General features: G+C 46.1%; 1 protein-coding gene across 2 annotated transcripts in view; it reads left to right on the forward strand.

Annotated features, from left to right (window-relative positions):
* The window catches only part of SH3PXD2A (SH3 and PX domains 2A), a 261,000-nt gene that overhangs the window by 40,886 nt on the left and 200,811 nt on the right, over positions 1–19,303 (forward strand). For both annotated transcript variants that reach the window (XM_054163352.1, XM_054163353.1), the window contains exon 2: positions 4,479–4,559. In XM_054163352.1, coding sequence (XP_054019327.1) covers positions 4,479–4,559 — 81 coding nt within the window. The remainder of the gene's footprint in view (positions 1–4,478; positions 4,560–19,303) is intronic.

The following is a 19,303-nucleotide window of genomic DNA, read 5'->3' on the forward strand; positions in this document are numbered from 1 at the left end:
CTGATTAATATTCTCCAGTTTGTACAGGCTTGCTTCTTGTTTCTTTGAAGAAGGATTTATTTAAACATGTGCAGTGAGTTGTTTGTAATTTGTATTTCCATTACTGTGTATTGTTAAGGACTTTTTTTCTTTCCTTTCACTTTTATTAAGGATTTTTGAAGTGAAGCATTTGAATAGAAACTGTGTTTTGATTCCTTTAAGGCCATAAACATGGCAGATGTTTTTACCTTAAGTAATTAAGTAATATTGTAGTAAACTGTAATTTGCAATTACAATTGAAGTTTAGGATTTTGCATGTATGGACTGCAGGAAAACAGCAGGTACTTAGGTGGAAGAGCTTGCACCAAGACATGGAAGATGCTTTGATTTTCATTTGCTTTTAGCAAAAGGCAGTGTGCTGTGCACCTGGGACTCTCCTGTGGGCAGGACCAGCTCTGTGTTGGAGCAGTGGCTTGCATGGCAGTTGGATGCCACGTCAAGCCTGGCCTTAGCTCTGCAGGCCGCTCACAAGAGCGCTGCTGAGCCTGCTGAGTGTTTGAGCGTGGGACAGCTCTCCCTATTTGTCTGATATTTCCTGCTGCCTCCTTATCCCATTGCATTTGCATGACCATGGGCTCCCCCAGGACTGCTTTTCTTATTCTCCCCCGGGATATTGTTGATTGCTTTCACAGTGACCTCTTTCAAGATTTGAGGGAAGGGGGGGAATAAAAAAATGAGGTAAGCTGATGTAATGTTAGCTGCTCATGAAAATGTTATGGGTCTAACTAAGGCAGATCTTGCTTTTAGACCTTGGTTTTAAAATTTGGCATTTTACAGATCTTTTTCAAACAGTTATTCCCCATGATTTTAAATGGTGGCTTTTGAGAGGCAATTAGATTCATGCAAATAAGCCAGGAAAATCAATAGTCATTTCATTTCAGATTTCACACCTGTGTCCCACCTAGATTTTGAGCCCATTCTTTTTTTGCTTCAGAGATCTCCAGGTTATGATTAAAGGCTTTTCTTGCTCCTGCTATGATCTTCCCATGAAGTAGAAGTCAGTGCATCTGCATGCTGCCTGCTTCATTATGCTGCCTGCCTTGCTGAGCTTGAAGAGATCTAAGGCTCAGAAACATTTAATTGCTGTTTTAACGGTGCAGCAATATCCTGACTTGACTGAAGTCAGTGGCAGCTTCACTCCCACAGAGCCTGGATTTCAGAGCTGAGGCTGTATCTGTGCTGTGCAGTGGGGTCCTGCTCCTGTGCCTGCTCCCTGCACCAAACATATAGGCTGAACATGAGCCAGCAGTGTGCCCAGGTGGTCAAGAAGGCAAATTACATTCTGGCCTGTATCAGGAATAGTGTGCCAGCAGGAGTAGGGAAACCATTCTGCCCCTGTACTCAGCACTGGTTAGGCCACACTTTGAGTACTGGGCCCCTCCGTTTAGGAAAGATGTTTAGTTGCTGGAACATGTCCAGAGAAGGGCAACAAAGCTGGGGAGGGGTTTGGAGCACAGCCCTGTGAGGAGAGGCTGAGGGAGCTGGGGTTGCTTAGCCTGGAGAAGAGGAGGCTCAGGGGAGACCTTCTTGCTGTCTACAACTACCTGAAAGGAGGTTGTAGCCAGGTGGGGGTCGGTCTCTTCTCCCAGGCAACCAGCACCAGAACAAGAAGACACAGTCTCAAGCTGCACCAGGGGAGGTTTAGGCTGGATGTTAGGAAGAAATTCTTCATAGAAGGAGTGATTGGCCATTGGAATGGGCTGCCCAGGGAGGTGGTGGAATCACCATCACTGAAGGTATTTAAAAAGAGACTTGATGGGGTGCTTGATGCCATGGTTTAGTTGATTAGATGGTGTTGGGTGATAGGTTGAACTTGATCATCTCAAAGGTCTTTTCCAACCTGGTTAATTCAGTTCTGTTCTGTTCTATTCTAGTCTAGTCTATATACAACTTCTTGCCCATAATATCCCTTTGCACTCAACTTTGTCCCCTTCCATGTGATCAGGTGTTGTGCCACTCACTGTACTACTGACCAGTGCTAGACTATTAACTTCTGTCGGGACTAGATCTCAATCAAGCAGACTTGCAGGCTGCTAAAAAATTTAGGGACACGGAGTTTTTGAGTTCTGAAGAGTAAGCATGGCCTGAAATGCCATGAAATTAAAAAAAGACAGGATATCAGTGGCATATGTGTTTTGTTTTTAGCTTCTGGAGAAGAGATACATAATTAAGGAAAAAATAGAGTCTTTATTTGCATGTACAATATGTTTGGCCCATCCCTGTCTTGTCCCCTTTGTGAGAACTGGAGGCCAGAACGCTAGTATCTGAAGTTGCTTTTGGATCCTAGTCAGCTCCCATCTGTCATGATCTGTTTTTAATCGAATGGGTTTTCCATCTGAAAGTAGCTGTTGGATAGAGAAGGAGTAGAAATATTTGTGTTGTGAATTAGCTCAGAGTGAAGCTACAAACTTCTTTTTTTTTTTAATTGCAACAAACACATGGAAAAATACTCTGCAGTCTAGGGTGGCTGGCCTGAAAATTGGCAACAGCAGCTTCCTTCCCAGGCTCTGAATCCTCTAGCTTGTCTGCATGGGTAAGATCTTTAAGGGGGACCTGAAGTCTTCATGTTAGGCAGTTTTATCTCCCTTCCATGAAGCAGGACAGTGCTGGTGTCACCCTTCTTTATGTGGGAGGTTGGATGGCTTGGTTTTCCAGGAGAAACATAAGATGCAGCAGAGGAATAACCTGGTTTTGTGGGGAACTTACCCTTGGGCAGTCTTTCCTGTGCTAGCCTGGTCTCCGCTCTGGTGGGAGAAGCAGATAAGTTTGATACAATATGAGTCAAATTCAGGCTCTTAGTCCTTACCCTCAGTGCCCTCTGAAAGGCCCCAGATCTCCTTAACAGCCTGTGCTCAGCACGTCCAGTTCTCAAATGGGAGCAAACTGCCTTAGAGACCAAATGGGGTCATAAAAAGCAGAGAGGAAAGTGAGGCTGCAGGACCTCCATGATTTCCAGGACATCAAATGACACCTGTCTCCTACCCCAAAAGAAGAAAGAAAAAATCCCACCGTGGTCCTTGGGAAAGCATTGTTAAGCCTGTTGTTCAACATCCCCTCAGGTTTTTCTTACAATACCTGTTATGATTGAAAGCACAAAATCAATAGCTCTACATCAGCACTTTGGAAGATGAGCTAGTGCCCTGGGAGAGTGGCTGCAGAGAGTGATGCTTATCCACCCCCCATTGCTGGAGGTCCAGATCTTCATTCTGAGTCTGTAGTAAAAGGGAGGGCTCCTGCTGCAGTGCTGAGGCTGAAGGAGGAGGGATGCTTTCCTGTTTCCTCAGTTAGATCTTTATCTTACTTCATATGTGAAACATGGAAATTGCTTTAAAGACCCAGGAGCTGGCCTGGCTGAGATTTCCATTACATTGGTGTTGCAGTCACCCTCTGTGGTCAGGCTTGATGGCTCCATCCTGTGTTTGCTGAAGTCTTGTTTGTGTATCTGTCATCAAGGTAGCAGGATTAGCATTTGGCCTGAAGGCAAGTGCATGAGAGAGCAGAATCTGGCTCATTTTTGCCTTCAATGAAAATAAAAATGTTTTGGAGGTCAAAATGAAACATTTGGGTTGCAAACATACATGTATGTGTGCATGCATGTGTGGATATTTTTTTTTATCACAGCTTCTGGCAAAACAGTGTAGGATGGTTGCTTTGAGGGGTGGATTAGGGATGGACACAGGAAATCCTGGACTTGTTCTGGGCTTGTGTTGCTGTTTCCACTCTGTAAGAAAACAATGGCACTCTCACTGGCCTGCTTTATATCACCTTTGATTCAGTCTGATAGGTGTCAGAGGTGCTGAGTGGTATGATGTGACCCAGCAAGGGCTGTGTGTTGTGGGATGGAGCTGTTGTTGCTTATGTAATGGGTGTGCACAAGCAGCTGTGTTGCACAGCTGTAATCCCTCAACCACCCTAGGAGCAAGTTCACTTCAAATGTCTGTGTCGAACCGGAGTCATGTCTTACCTGGGAAGGGCCACAGTCACATCTCCTCATACCAGGAAAACCTGGAGCGAGCATGGGTGTGGAGATGAGTAGTCCATGATAGGGTGTTCCTTCAGGGGTTGAACAGCTCTCTCAGGCATGCCTGCAGCAGGCCCTGGGACCCTCCAGACAGGCAGAGGTAGATGGCAAGGTGTGCTACCATGGACTGGAAAATGTGCCATCACTCAAAGCTTTAATCCCAGGGAGGGCAAAATCAGTGAGAACTGTTGATAGGGACAGATGGGAGAACGCTGGGTACTCTTCTGAGACCTCTGCTAATAGCTGCAGCAGGGCAGTGGTTTTAATTTAGGCCAGTCCTGCACCTGGGTCTGTATTCTTCATTGTGAGCAGCAGCAGCCAGCGAGATGTGGAATTAACCTATGCTGACTGTTCAGCCTTTGGACAAATCCCATACTTCATGGCCTACACTGACCTGGGTTTTCTTTTTCCTAAACAGGTCTATATCATCAATGTAACATGGTCTGACCTGACTTCCCAAGTCATCTACCGGAGATACAGCAAGTTCTTCGACCTGCAGGTAAGTCTGTCCTACCTAACTTAAAATGTTAGTTCTACTCACACTTCTAGTTGTGTTTCCAGCTGGTTAAAAGTGCCCCTCTAAATAAGGCTTTGTGCTGGCTTTGTCTGTTACATGTCATGATCTTGAAACTTTTTAGGCTTTGTCCTTGTAGGGTATAAGATAAGTGGGTGGCGTGCTCACAGTGCATAACTTGCACCACAAAGACACTTCAAGCGGACAGTTTCATGAATGGTTCCTATTGAAGAGGGGTTTAATTTTAAATATTTCAGAAGCACTTAAACCAGAAGAGCAGTTACATTCTGGTTCCCAAGAAACTGCTTACCCAAACTGCTGAAAACGGGGCTTTCACAGACTCCCACAGCAGTTCAGTAATGGAGATGGTAGTGGAAACCTTCCAGACCTTCCTTCTAACCACCTACCCAGCCAGCCGGTGTCCTGGCTCTCGCTGTTTTGTACGGATCCTTTGCTGTATTCTGTGTCTGTATGTTCAGATGCTGGCTGAAGTCTGAAGCCAGGAAATGGGAAAAGTCCAAACTGCAAAGTTTTAGTGTGGGCATCAACTACTTCGTATTGGTACTGTTGTTGCAAGGTGCCTGCGTGGTGAGGGAGGGCTTTCTGGCTCTAATTTGCAGTAATCCAGATCCATTGATACTTTTGCATTATTGTAGCTTTGTAGACAGCAAAGCTGTAACTGCCTGAGGTGAAAACAAAAGCTGTGGTTTCACAGACTCCTGAAGTTAGGGGAAAATGTCAGTTTTGAGATGAAGCTTGTGCTTGAAACTGAGCTGTAGTTAGAATATCAAGTGAAGTCAAGAATATCCTCACAGGTAGTATTAAGGATGTCCACAGGTGACCGGGCTGTGTTCTGAGAAACTAGATTGAGCATTTTTACCATGATAAATTATGAAACAGAGTTCCTCCCTTGTGTACCTGATCTGAGATACCTTGCAGAGTCCTAGTTTCATCATTGCTCCCCTTCATGTGTCATTTCTGGTGTGTGAACATCTGAAGTCTCTAGCCCGTTTTGCAAGCTGTACTGGTTACAGCCTCCTGGCTTTTCTGGTGGACTACAGGACCATTTCTATGCCCAGTCCTGGCTTCTGTGTTTGTTGTGTGACTGGAGACAAAAGAGGGACGTTCTTCAAAGCTTTCTCTTGTGCCTCTCTTACTGCTTACAGGGCTGAAGAGCCAGACCTGCCAGTTACCCCTCTATGAGGGGTATGCCAGTGGCTTCTCTGTGTCTGATGTACCTGCTAAAGCTGCACAGCTCCAAAGTCACAAACATGTCTTGTCAGCATGCAGACTGTGGCCAAACTTTCTATCTCTCTCTTCTTTTTCTTTTTGCATCAGTTCTGTTTTCACATATATGTTCTTCTGGGTCTCCTGGCCTTTCCTGGAGGGTTTGAAAAGTTCCCATCGAGCATGGAGTTATCAATGGGGTTAGTGTGTTGGACAGGAAATGATGTCTCAATCAGGGAGTGAGTCCTGAAAGGTCCCATTGATAAGTGCAATGGGGCCTAGCGCCAGTGGAAAACTCTCCCAGAAGCACAACGCTTCTCCCCCCACGAGAAAATACGACAAGAAAGTAACAAAATTCCCTTCCTTAACCCTTTTCCCTCACAGAGATCCCTGTCAGGGCCACCACTGCACGAGCAGTGACAGCCTTCTACAATAGCTGTTTAGCTCTTGCAGTGCAAGGCAAACAGATACCAAAACCAAGGTCATCCCCTGGGATTTCCACAGTCTGCCGCTGTGGCAGTCTGTGCCTCAGTTTCCCAGCTGCAAGATGGAAACAAGGCCCTGTGTGATCAGCCTGCCATAAGGTTCTTTTAGACTCCCAGTGGTGATAGGTGTTTCTTTTCTATGACATTTTTGGGGGGTTTGATGCTGCCTGGGCATCTCCTGAGTAAAGCAAAGGAAATGTCCATTTGGTACTGAATTGGAACTTGTATTTACAACTCGTATGAAGTCTGCCAGGGGAACTGGAAAAGCAGATGAGAGATTAAGACACTTAGGGAAACCCTTGCATTTTGGGAAATCTCTGGCTTGATGTGCAGTAATTCTTGCTCCACAGCAAATTTGATTCATATAAAGGGATGACCTGCACTTTCCAGATTTTTGGTGGAAGCTTGAACTTCTAACATAGCCCTGGACCATTCTGGCATTTGCAGCTTCATACTGAGCATGGTAATGTGTCCTTAGCATAATCCATCAAATGGTCTTACCATTACTACTTTGGTATCGTCTCTGCTTATCCCCATGTGGCCCTTCCAGCAGGATATCAAGTGAATGCTCAGTGAGTAATGCTTGACCGATTCTTGGGTACCACCCATGTCCAAATCAGCTGGAATCTGCAGGTCTCTGCCAGCTCCACTTATCCCACTGTGTCCACAACAGAGCTGCACTTCAGGCCTTCCTAAGCCTGCATGTGTCTCATTGGCCCTTGACTGGAAGCACAGGAACAAAGGCTGACTTGTAATGACTTCATCAGTGCTGCAATGCCTGGTGTTGACAGTGACACAGGATAGCACCCATGGGGAAACCCAAGGGGCTGCCCAGGGACAAGGAGAGAAGCGTACAGGTAATAACACCACTGCAATTTCATGTTTCTTTAAAGAAGAGCTTACCCTTCCCTGAAAGACTGGCTCTGTGGGAAGTGGCTGGGTGTTTTTGAGAGCCCTTGCATTACGATTTTTTGCAGTGTTTCCTAACAAGTCTTCTTAGGCACTGCAGACATTACGAGGCTGCTCTGTCCCAAGAATTCAAATCCCAGAAGCAGTGCCTGTGCTTGAATGGGGTGTCAGATCATTTTCCAGATGAGTAGGAGGTCAGTGAGGTTGAACATACCATGGGATTTGAAGCTGGAATTTGCCCCATGAAGTTGTGAGAAGTACAGCAAACAAGACCCAATGCCACAAGCCAATTATCAGTCTTGTGCTGCTTCAGTGAGGACTAGAGATCTATAAACATGGGCTTAAATTAAACCAGAGTGTTAATCAGAGTCATTTAACTGTGCAACCATGTCACATCTGCTGCTGAGCGTGGGTCAAGTGATGGCAGCAGAGTACATGTGGGTGCCAATGCTTCACTAAATAGGATTGAAAGTATTGAATTAACTCTGCATAGATGAAAGCATTATGATAAATTGCTTGTCAAGTCCAATTATCCATTGTCTTTCACCCTGGGGAGGCATTTGCACCTGAGCACCACCTCCTAATGTAATATTTTAAGTGCTGCTTTCTTGTGCACCTGTCCATGATGCAGAATAGTGGAGTGTGAGGTGCCCACCACTGACAGAAATGTGAACATCACTTGTAGGTAGTGCTGACCCTCGTGCCACGCTGGTGACTCAGTGAGGCAGATTGCCTGAATGCCATTTGAGGTCTCCCATCATCGCTGGTGGAGTTCCTGCTGGTGGTAACAGAATCCTGTCCTCAGCTGGTGGTTCAGCAATGCTCCTGTTGTACCCAGAGGAGCAGAGGAAGAACTCTATTTTATTGGGATAGCAGGGATGACTGTGCAGTAAAAAGACATCTACAGATGTAAGGCCCACATTTTTCTTACTGGAAAGTGCTTTTGGGAGTTATTAGCAGGATGGGGATTTGTGGCTGAGCATGTGCATAAATAATTAACTGAAGTGGAGAAGTGTGAGGATGCTGACAGCTCACCCTCCCAGTGGCCATGCTGGGTCTGGTGGCTTACCTTGAGTCATTAGCAGTTCATCTTCTGCATTTTATCCAGTGACTCCAAATGCTCTGCTCTGATTTCATGGCTGTGTTATTGGGTGCGTAGAGGCAAGAGTATGAACAGGACCGGAGCCTCTGCAGAGGGACCAGACCCTGCATTCTGATACTGGCCTCTCCATTGCTCCCATGAGGACAGCTGGGTCTCCATATGTAGGAGAACCTCTCTCTCAATAGTGAAATGCAGCTTTCTCCAAGGCAAAACACAGCAGCTAGCTTTAGGGGCATGCTGTAATCCCACGCTGTGTTTCTGGCCGTGTGAGACGCAAACAACGTCCTCGCTTGGAGCCATGGCAGGAATGTTAGGTAGGCAGATAGTTGTCTCTCTGCACAATAACCCACACAGACATTTTGGCTGCAAGGAGAGGTCTGAAATGTCACAATTTTGAAAAGGCAAATAAACAAGGCTTTCTTCAAACATTCGCTTTGTGTATTGGTTAGCAAAAAGTTATCTGCCCGATGCGGTCTGCTGACCTCAGCAAGTTTTCTTCAAAGTGGTGCAGAAAGAGGAACTCACTAGCAGCCAATTAGAACACTAAAAAAATAAAGAATATCAAGAATTTTATTAGGGAGCGGAAGGAGATGTAAGTTGTTTCCAGGCTGACGATAAAACATCAAGAGCTTCATTTGTTATTGCTAGGGTCATCCTGATTGTTTATAGTGCCATAATGGAGTAACTGAACATTGAAGAGGACATTAAACAGAAATAGTACTATAAAAAAACAGTCATTGCTGTCTGTATCTCTGCTTTTCTTACTCAGACTGGAGTTCATCTGAATGCTGCTGCTATTGATCGTTCTTCCGTTGCAATCTCTCCTGTACAAACACCTCTTGCTCTGTTACCCCAAGCTCTACCAAATACTGTAATGCCCGCTCTCATTTCCAGTTAGGTGGTGGTAACTCTGCCACATTCCTGAGCACCCTGTATTTCAACATGTTACTGTGATTTGAAAAGGAACCTAGTGGCTTTGGGGGGGCTGGCTTTCTGGTGCAAAGCAAAGGGGGAATTGCTGCCAGGTGCTTGCAGAGTTGAGGCCTGATGTGATTCTGATGAAATTGTGAGTATTCACTCTGTTGGCTAATTTGGATCAATTGCCTGTGTGGAGACCTACAGTCCTAAATCACAGAATGTGTCTGGTTGGAAGAGACCTCAAAGGTCATCCAGTCCAACCCTCAACCCATCACTGAAGGGCTGACACTAAACCATGTCCCTAACTGCCAGGTCCACATGCCGCTTGAACACTCCCAGGGACAGTGACTCCACCACTGCTCTGGGCAATGTTTGATAATCCTCTCTGTGAAGAAGTATTTCCTAACATTCAGCCTAAACCTCCCCTGCCACAGCTTGTAACCATTTGCTCTAGTCCTGTTGCTTGTCATCAAGGAGAAGAGGCTGGCCCCCTCCTTACTCCAACCTCCCTTCAGGTACCTGTAGAGAGCAATGAGGTCTCCCCTTAGCCTCCTCTTCTCTAGACTGAACAACCCACCTCCAAATCTAATGGTCCAGTGCAGTCTAACTTGGTAATGGCTGTTTTTGTAGGACCTCTGATAATTTGTGTTGTAATGTTCATCATGCTTTTAGCACTGCAGGAGTAGTGAATGGACAAGCTCAAGCATGCACTAAATTTATCAGTGGTGAAGTGTATAGGTAAGAATGCAACGGAGCAAGTGTGCCCCTCCTGTTGCAAATCCTAACTCCTAACCCTCAACCCACCAGGCCTTTTTAGCAGGATGAGTAGAGCTGCTGACCTCGTCATCCACAGCATCAGGGTCACTCTGCAATGCTTGCTGCTCTGTTCTGTAGGAGCTACCCTGCAGCTAGCTGCTGGCACTGTGGGAAGTGAATGGAAGGGAAGGAGGGCTGTTGATGTGGCTCCCTGCGTGATGCAGCTTGTCCCTCTTGCGGCGTGGGAGGTTTGCGCTAAAAAGATTCCCAGCTTCTGACAAGCTCAGGGAGTGTTCTGCTGGGCTACGTGTGTACATCTGAGGGTGCATATGGAAACAGGCAGGAAATCTGGAGGAGAAGGTGGAGAGAACAGGGCAAGAAAGGAGGTGGGAAGGAGCAGCGTGGTAGAGGGTTGCTGCATCAAGGTTGCTGCATCAAGCTGTGGTGTGGGTGCACAATGAAACAACGCACAAGAGGAGAAAAGGAAGATTTTACTTACTGGTGTTTCTTGCACTGGGCTTTGACAACAGCTCTGAAGTCAAAGCATATGCCTCCCTCTGTTCTGGGCTCTTCTGGCTCAGCCAGGATGGTCTGGGTTGCAAGGATCAAATTTCTCCTGCTCCAATTCCCTCTCTATAGGATACTGGGCCTCAGCAGCCTGGCCCTGCTGTAGATGTTGAGAGCTGCTGTGAATCCTCTTCCAGATCTGGTGCCTGGCTCCATATGTGACCCATGAGGTTCAGACCCAGGGCTTGGCTTCAGGGCCATTCCTGTTAGTCACAGGACTGGGGGGATGGAGTTACTCCAGCAATTGGGACGTAGAGTTTGGTTTGAAAACAGCTTCCTTAAGCCCAGGACTGAAACTGAAACAAGCCTGGGAAAATTCAGAGGAAATCTGAACATGGCTCTGTCAACATGTCTGTTCCCAAAGGTCAGCGCCGGCTCCTTGGGGAGAGATGGCATGTCCTTTCTTCCGAGTAAACACGGCCAGTTGTCTGCTGACACTGTCCCAGACTGCATGTACAGAGGCCAGCAGCAGCATGGTTTGTTGCAGGTGATGCAGAAAAACAGATTTCCAGGAGGAGCCTTGAGCTGCCAGCTGTGAGGGCTGCCTGTGTCTTCTGCATTTTGGCAGCTGTGCTGGAACTCCCAGCACAGCCGTGCTTGCAAGACTTGGCTTTCAGTGGAAGAAACCCCCCCAGTGCCTGCCCTTGGGAATATAGCCCAGCAGCAAAGGCTGGCAGCAACAGGGCTTGCTGGGGGAACTGAGATGCCTCTGAAAAAAAATAATGAATAGTTGTCTCAGCTAATTTAAAGGCTATTTAAATACCATTTTTCCTTCTAGCACTCAGTGCCTTATGATAGCAGCTGGCTTAGGGTAATATCTTTGTCTTCGATGAATAAATGGAATTGTTTATAATTCTTATTTCCATCACTATTTAAATGTTTGCTTGGCAAAACAATCTGTTCAGCTTCCAGTATTTGTTTCTACAGAGACTTTACACGTCAAAGATGAGGGCCATGATGGGGAAATGGCAAAGTGCCTGCTAAAACAGTGGCCATATTCAATTAATATAGCAAATAACCTGCAGCTGAGAAAGTGATGCAGCCTCCAGGAACCCTCCCCTTTGTGCTTCTGAACTTGGATGCTGCTGAGCCATAAAGCTGACACTTTAATGTTGCCCATCCATAGCTGTGTGGGAATCTTCTGCATGGTGGCTACAGGGTGATATTTGCTGCTCAGCACTGATTTTAATATGCTCCTCAGCTTGCTCCATGTGGTCCAGGACACAGACTGAGCTTAGAAAGTGATGTGTGATGGCCAGCTCCTCAGAGTGTGTTGGCGTCAAGGTGAGAGCAGAGATGATACCCATGCTACCTTATCCTGACGGTCTGAAGATTCTGTAGAGATAGTGAATTGATTTTGCTATCAAAGGATTAAGGGATTTATTTTCTCTGGCAGCTGCTGTGAGTCAGCGGTGAGTCTCCTGCTGATGCCCCATGGTGCCATCTTAATCTCGTCACTGTGCACAAAAGGAACTGCAGTATCGGGAACACTCACAGGAGTGTTACACCAAAGTGGTAGGGAGGTTCTGGGGCTGGGGCTCTCTGACTGTCCTGACTGCAGTGTGGGACAAGAATCTCTGGGAGCTACATCTCTGATGCTTCTACCCTCCTCCATTACCCTGCCACACCATACCAGGTCTTGGATCCCACCATAGCATCAGTGACTGCAATGGATACTGTTTAGGGGTCATTGCACCATGTGGGCATTATTCCATGTGGATGTTGGCAAGTCCTTATTTCCCTGGTGTTCATGTACTCTGTGTGGAACCAGTAGTATTGAAACATTTCATTGCACTTTCAAGAAGCTTTCATATTATCTGACCCAGTTTAAATGCTAATTCACTTCTAAGATCTTGTAGGAGCAAGACATCAAGTGGCAGGCTGCTCTGAAGATGAGTTTTTCCCTCCATTCTTTCAATCTCCTCATGTAGTCTGCTAGAACAATCTGAGCCACTCCGGAGTGGCTGCACAATTAGTCATCTGCTCACACTGCTGAAGGAAATACACTGTCTGCTAATAACTGCCTTCTGTAGCCTCTGAGCAGAAGTTTAACACTGGCACATCTTTTCTAGTGTTTAATTTGTAGCTCTTTATGCAGGCCCCTGAGCCTAGAAGTGAAATAGAGTTTAATTAAGCTACAGGCTCTATATGTAGTTAAACAAATGGGTAGAGTTGGGTGTTGGTTTTGGTGTTTGTTTGGGTGGGGTTTTCTTGTTTGTTTTTGTGGCTTTGGGGTTTTTTTTGTTTGTTTTGGTTGTTTGTAGGGTTTTTTCAGAAAGATTTGGGACATCACAAAGAGGTTATTGACTTCTTTGCTGCATCCTTCTAACTATGGACAACCTCCTCCTAGTATTCCTTCACCTTCTTAGAGGGCATCTTCCATCATCACTCTAAGGAGACCATGGGTGTGTGAATGCATGCAGACATATCCCACATCTCTGCTCAAGTAAATCAGAATCATTCAACTGTTTGCTTTTGGCCTGCAGGTACATTTTGTTTATCAAGAGAAGAGCCTGTGTCCCTACTTCCCTAAAGTGCCATGCAGCTGCAGAGTGCGTGGTCCCAGGTGGGCAGTGCTTTGGAAATTGCTGCCTCTGGTGATTCTTGGGCTTTGCTCTGCAGCATGGTATGAGGCCTGGATCCCACATTGAGTGCTCCCATCAGCCAGGGAAGAGTTTGGAAGTCCATCTCCAAGGTGTGTGACCTTGCTGGGAAGATAATGACTGCCAGCTCTGCTTCGTGAAGGGAAGCCTGGAGGAGTTCAGAGGGGAGTGTGAAATTACAAAGTGTCCCCCATTTCAGGTGCAGAATGAGAGCTCATAAAGCAGCATTTGTCTCATCTCTGAAATAGCAGCTATGGGAAGTGTCCTGATTAGGAGACTCTAGTAATTGGTCTGAGCCTGGCAGCTGGGACAGAGCTTTCCCTGGCTGCATAGTTACAGGTACAGTCAGAGGAATCTTTGCAATTCAATCAATGGTAGAGCTCAGCAGTGATAAACTCTCACTCCTTATTAAGAGCCCAGCAGGGTGGGTATTTTAGAAGATGTGTGGACATCTGAGTATGGGGCAGAAGCCTGCACTGAAAACTCTTGGCCTAAAGCTGTGTAAGCTTTGGGAAAGATCTGTGAAAGTTCAGCTGTGGTGTTAGTTCCTGGTTCAGCTTCTCTCCACTGCGGATCTGGTGGCTATAAAGTGATGCCACATTACTAGATGCTCATGTATTCATGGGAGAGTATTTTTAGAGTGAGACAAAGGTTGACTAAGTGTATGGATATTGTTTGGGACCTACAAACAAATTAGTTTACCTGCTTTTTACACAGAAAGCAGTGAAATCAGCCAAAAAGGGTTATTTAATGGGAATTATTCCCTTGTTTTCTAGAGGTTTTGTATGATAAGTTTTTCCTTGTTTTCAGTACCTATATCCCACACCTATCACTGACCTGGAGGCTGTGAGGATGGTGAGGACCTGTGTTGTGGAAAGGGCTTTCCCGGGTACAGTAAAGTTCTTCCAAGTGAACTGAGCTGACTTACATCAGCTGAGGAGGATTCAGACCTATTTCATAGCTGTTTATTGCATTTCATGTTAAAAATTGATATGTATAGAGATGCATGAGTCCCTGTGAGGTTATGGTGCTAATGGAAAGCACACATTTGGGAAAGATGCCTGAAGTTGCCAAAAATTGGGAACCATGGTGGAAAAATTTGATACTGGGTACATGCCTTCTGGCTTTGTCCTTGGACAGTGTGTTGTACAAAGTGTTATACAGAATCGTAGTAAAACTGGGCTGGAAGTCTTTCTTCAGCAGAGCATGTCAAGGCTCAATGTGTACCTGCTATGTTATCCTACCCTCAACTCCATTATTCTGGTAGTGGAAGGTCTTGTCATAACCCTTTAAGTCTCCACAGCAGGATTTACAGCTCAGCCTTGGGAGGAGCCCACTTGTTTGTTAACCTTGTTCCAGGTTTTGTTTGCTGGAACAATAAAATGCAGGAGAGCAGTTCAGCTGCAGGACTGGCCCCAGCCAAAGCTAGGGCTCTGGGGCTGCTCTCACACAGGCAGTGAATTCTCTGAGTGCCACTTCATTAGTTTATTTCCTCTTTTGCCACAGATCAAGATCAACCTTTTAGTTTTTGTTCTGAAATCTCTGTGTGAACATTAAATTCCTCAGCAGGATTTTTCTGTGGCCTTTCTTCCCCCAAAATACCTAAGCCCAAAAAGTTCAGGCATGACAATTCCACCCCCTCCAACACTTTGCTGCTCTCCCCTAATCATACTCAGCTTTCAATTATTTATACTACTGGAAAATCGCACAGAGTTCACACCCCCAGCCCTGAAACACAATTCTGCTTTTGTGCAGGGAATACAATCCTTCACTTTCATTAAGTGTGTGGAGACCAAGATGAGAAGTGCCTGTTGTGTTCGCATCCCTTGGCTCGTGATGAGAGGAGCTGGTTGTTTTCACAAACGTCCTAAATAGCCCTGCAAGGGTTATGGGGAGTTTATTTACATTATTGCATTTAAGTGCAAATAGAAAATTGCCCAGCCATAATGGAAAGGTTATGCAGGGCTCTGTCAGGGCTCTTTTCCCTGCCACCTCACCCCTCCTGGCTTTCTGTGCATACAAGCTCCTATGTGGGAAGGCTGCGTCTGGAAGGAGCCATTGCTCTTGGTCCTGTTACACCAGGGTTTGCTTTAAGGACAAACAAAAGCATCAGCTGGCATCTCTTCTACTGTGGACTGTGTGCAGACCTGCCTGCCGTAGGAAAGGCTCCTCATCAGGCTCACCCCAGCCTGATTTATGAGCATTGGGTGCTGTTTGCTTTTCCCCTGTAGCACATAAATAACTGATTTTTTTTCTGCAGAAGCATCCCAGCTGGGTGTTTGTTTTCTACTTTATTCCCATTCTGCTTGCCTAAAGTCACGGCATGCTTCTCCTTTTCTGCAGCCAGAGTGGTTTCATGTCTCGTGCAAACACAAATATTCCCACTGCAGAGCTGTCTTGCAATTTCCTCTTTCCCTCCTTCAGGGGAAGCATCGATCGGTCTCCAGTGGAGTGATCAGGGCAGCAAAACCCACAGAAGGGCCATGCTCCTGAGCAGAAGAGTGGTGAAGTCATGCAGAAAGAAGGAGAATACTGGTGCTCTGGGGAAAGCACAGCTTTGTGCACACTCATTCCAGGCTGCCCTGTTTGAACATCACCTGGCCAGTCTGGGGGCTTCGCTCTCCTCCTTTTGCTTTTGATAGGAAAGGAGGGATCTGCTCTATAGGATCCATGCAGGAAAGGGAGGACTTGAACTGTTACAGCATGTCAGATCCTTTGGTTCTGCCCTGGTTATTAACCCACTGACTCCACACCCTTCATTTGGCATTTACCTATATGAGCATCTGTAACCATAGTTTTCTGAAGCCATTCCATTAAACTGCATTAAATGGCATTTGCTCTTCCCTGCCCATGCCTGGGAGAAGTGTATCAGAATTGATGGTCCCTTGGTATGTGTGTGAGAGGAGGGTTTTCTGTAAGCATGCCTCAAGCATGTTTCTGGCTTGCTGTGTTTTTAGGTCCAAACCCTGAGACCTTCATTCTGGGTGGGAACTGCAGGTACAGACCAGCAGTTCACACTGTTCAGTCCTGCAGCTGCAGCAGGGCTGGTGTGAACTGCAACTATTCTAATGGTGCTAATGGGCCCTTGGATGTGGGGCTCATTCAGGTGCATCTGGGACTCTGTGAAAGTGCAAAGTCAGCAGAGAGAGGAGTTGCAGTCCAGTGAGTCACAGAATTCATTGGATTGGAAGGGAGTCTCTAAGGTCGTCTTGTCCACCCCCACTGCAGTGAGCAGGAACTTGTCCAGCTGGGTCAGCTTGCTCAGGGCCCCATCAAGCTTGGCCTTTAATGTCTTCAAGGATGGGGTCTCAGCCACATCCCTGGGCAACGTGATCCAGTGTGTCACCACTTCCATTGTAAAGAACTTCCTCTTTAAGTCTGACCACATTCTACCCTGTTTCAATTTAAAACCATTGCCCTGAGTCCTATTGCTACAAGCCCTTCTTAGCCAGTCCTTGCCCAGCCTTCCTGTGAGGTGGCTCATGCTTTGGGACAAAGTGAGTTGTTGAGAAATTCTTGATTGTCAGATGCTGTGAGCAAGCTTACAAAGGACTAAGCAGAGACTCTGAAGACATCTCTGTGTGTGCAAGATAATTTCTATAAAGATGTAGTGCAAGCAGTCTCAGGCTGCACCAGGGGAGGTTTAGGCTGGAGGTTAGGAGGAAGTTTTACACAGAGAGAGTGATTGCCCATTGCAATAGGCTGCCCAGGGAGGTGGTGGAGTCACCATCACTGGAGGTGTTCAGGAGGAGACTTGACAGGGTGCTTGGTGCCATGGTTTAGTTGGTTGGGTGGTGTTGGATGATAGGTTGGACATGATGATCTTGAAGGTCTCTTCCAACCTGGTTTATTCTATTCTATTCATTCATGAAGCATCAGTGTTGATGCAGAGAGATCTCTGATTCACCGGGTGCAGTCAAAGGCAGACCCTGATCCTATTTAGTGGCCTTTTTGTAAACTGAGGCAATATTGGTGCTGTGTGCCTGGGTCTTGGTGTATTTGGGTTTTTTAAGGGTGTGTCAAGAAAACCAGTGGTACTTGCTGAGCTGCTATTTTCAGCCAGGTGTTTTGAGAGGGATGAAGGACAAACCACAAAAACACTGTGTGAGGGAGAAAAAAAATCTGAATGGGAAGGAATGGAAAGCAAACCAGAAAAGAACTAAGTAAAATGGTAACAGGGGAAAAAAACCTTTGGAAAAACTAAGGTGAATTTAATGATCAAGGTTTTGTCTTATAGGAATTATATCTTATCCCTCTGGAGCAAAAATTATTTCACAGGCTTATCTTTTTATCTGGCTAATCCCTGGCTTTTGAGATAGCCCCTTGAGTTGAGATGTTTTGGCTTCTCTGTAATCTGGGGAGCTTTGAAATACAAGTCCAGGCTTGTCCTGGTCACTACAGTTATGTGCTGCTGCTTGAGCAAAACTGACTTGTGTGTCTTCAGGTGAAGAAAATGTGTTGTTGGGTGGCACATGGCAAATGAATGCATCCTTGTAACAAGTCCCCAGGTTGTCTTACAGTTTTTGGTAAGTTGGTGGCTTTATTGGAGCTTTGCATCTCTGGAGCTATCTGCAGTGCTGATTGCGTTCCTGTGCTGAGGGTTAGATGTGTCTCTGACACATCTTACTTGCACATAAGGGTAGGATTTAGCATTTAGAGCAGTAAAACATGATGTGCTCCACAAAGGTGGTCTCTGGCCATGATTGCAAACATCTCCCCTTGCATAAGTGTTTCCAAATTGGAGAAAAGCCCTGCAAAGCTTCAGGTTAGTCTGGATGATACAGCTGAGCAAGGGTGTGCTGTGGGCTGCAGGAGCTCTAGGGCTAGAGGTCCCTCCTGTTACTGTTAAGAAATCTAATGTAAAATCCTGTTCCACTCTGAGGTCAAAATATAGTTCATCAACTTAATGTGGGTTGGGTTTTTTGTGTGTAATTGGGAGCTGGGGAGTCTGTGGTGTGGAACAAGGAGTGGAGAAACTGCTGGTGTGGCAGGACGGTTATCTGGAAATATCCACCCATAAAATAGGGGCTATAATCAGCCCTCCTGGAGAAAGTTTATTCATTAATGTTTGTAAAATGCTTTGAAGTCTTCAGCTGGAAGTCTTTTTTAACAGAGCCAAATGTTAGTTGTATTACAGTAGCTAAGCCAGACCTCAATGACCACGTTCTCTCTCCTCCTCCCTGAGCCCCCAGCCATTTCTAACAGGGTTTGGTGAAGAAGTCAGACATCAGCAGAGTGACCAAAGAGAAGTGAACTGCTCAGCAGAAATATAAATAGTGTTTTTCATTCTTGAGATGATGTCCTGATCCCATGGACTTTTGCTGCCAGGAGTGGAACTTGTAAAAGAGATGAGGAGTTTGTTTCCAGGGTTATACCATGTTATACCAGTTGGCAATTGCTGTAGTGTCCCCTTGCATTAATAATCACTGTTGCCCTTTGGATGACTGAAGTCATCCCAACTTGCCTTGATGGGAAGTCACTCTGGGGAGACTGGCACACTGGAATGGGAGGGAGCTTTGGTAGTCAATGAGGTAAATGAGGCAAGCAGGGAAAGGATTTATCTGGGGTGGAACAAGGAGGCCCCCGAATAGGGTGCAGGGGGAAGCTGGTTTGATGGGGCACTTGGATCTGGCTGCCTCTGTGCCTCTTGCTCCATGCCTATTCGTTTCCTAGTGCATTGCCTATCCTGTTGAAAATCAAACAGCCTTTGCCTTTTGATTTGCTTGATTTCTGGTGGCAGCAGGTTAAACTGGGTGATGGCATTGGTGGCAACAAGGGTCGTTTTCTTTTATATGAAGGAAATAAGGCAGGTTCAGTCCATGCTGTGTTCCCAAGGTATTTGTGGATGGGATTGCAGCATGGAGACAAGCAGGTAAATGGGTGTGCCAGAAGTCATGATGCAAGGACATGTCCCAAAGAGTGTGCTGCTGTTGAAAATTTATTCTCTAGGCTTAGTCCCATTTCCTCTGGGTGGCAAGCAGGAACATCTTATGAGTGTGGCCTGATGTGTCATGTGTTCAAGCACGACCTATGACTTTCCCGGCTAGCTCTGACACCGTGGTTCATTGTGCATCTGTACCCTGGCCTCGCCTAGGATTAGGCTGGGATGTCATCCTGCCTCGAAGACAGTGTTGCTAATCATTGCCTGAAGATTTGAGTTGC

The sequence above is a fragment of the Dryobates pubescens genome, chromosome 8, assembly GCF_014839835.1.
Source record: "Dryobates pubescens isolate bDryPub1 chromosome 8, bDryPub1.pri, whole genome shotgun sequence".
NCBI classification, from domain to species: domain Eukaryota; kingdom Metazoa; phylum Chordata; class Aves; order Piciformes; family Picidae; genus Dryobates; species Dryobates pubescens.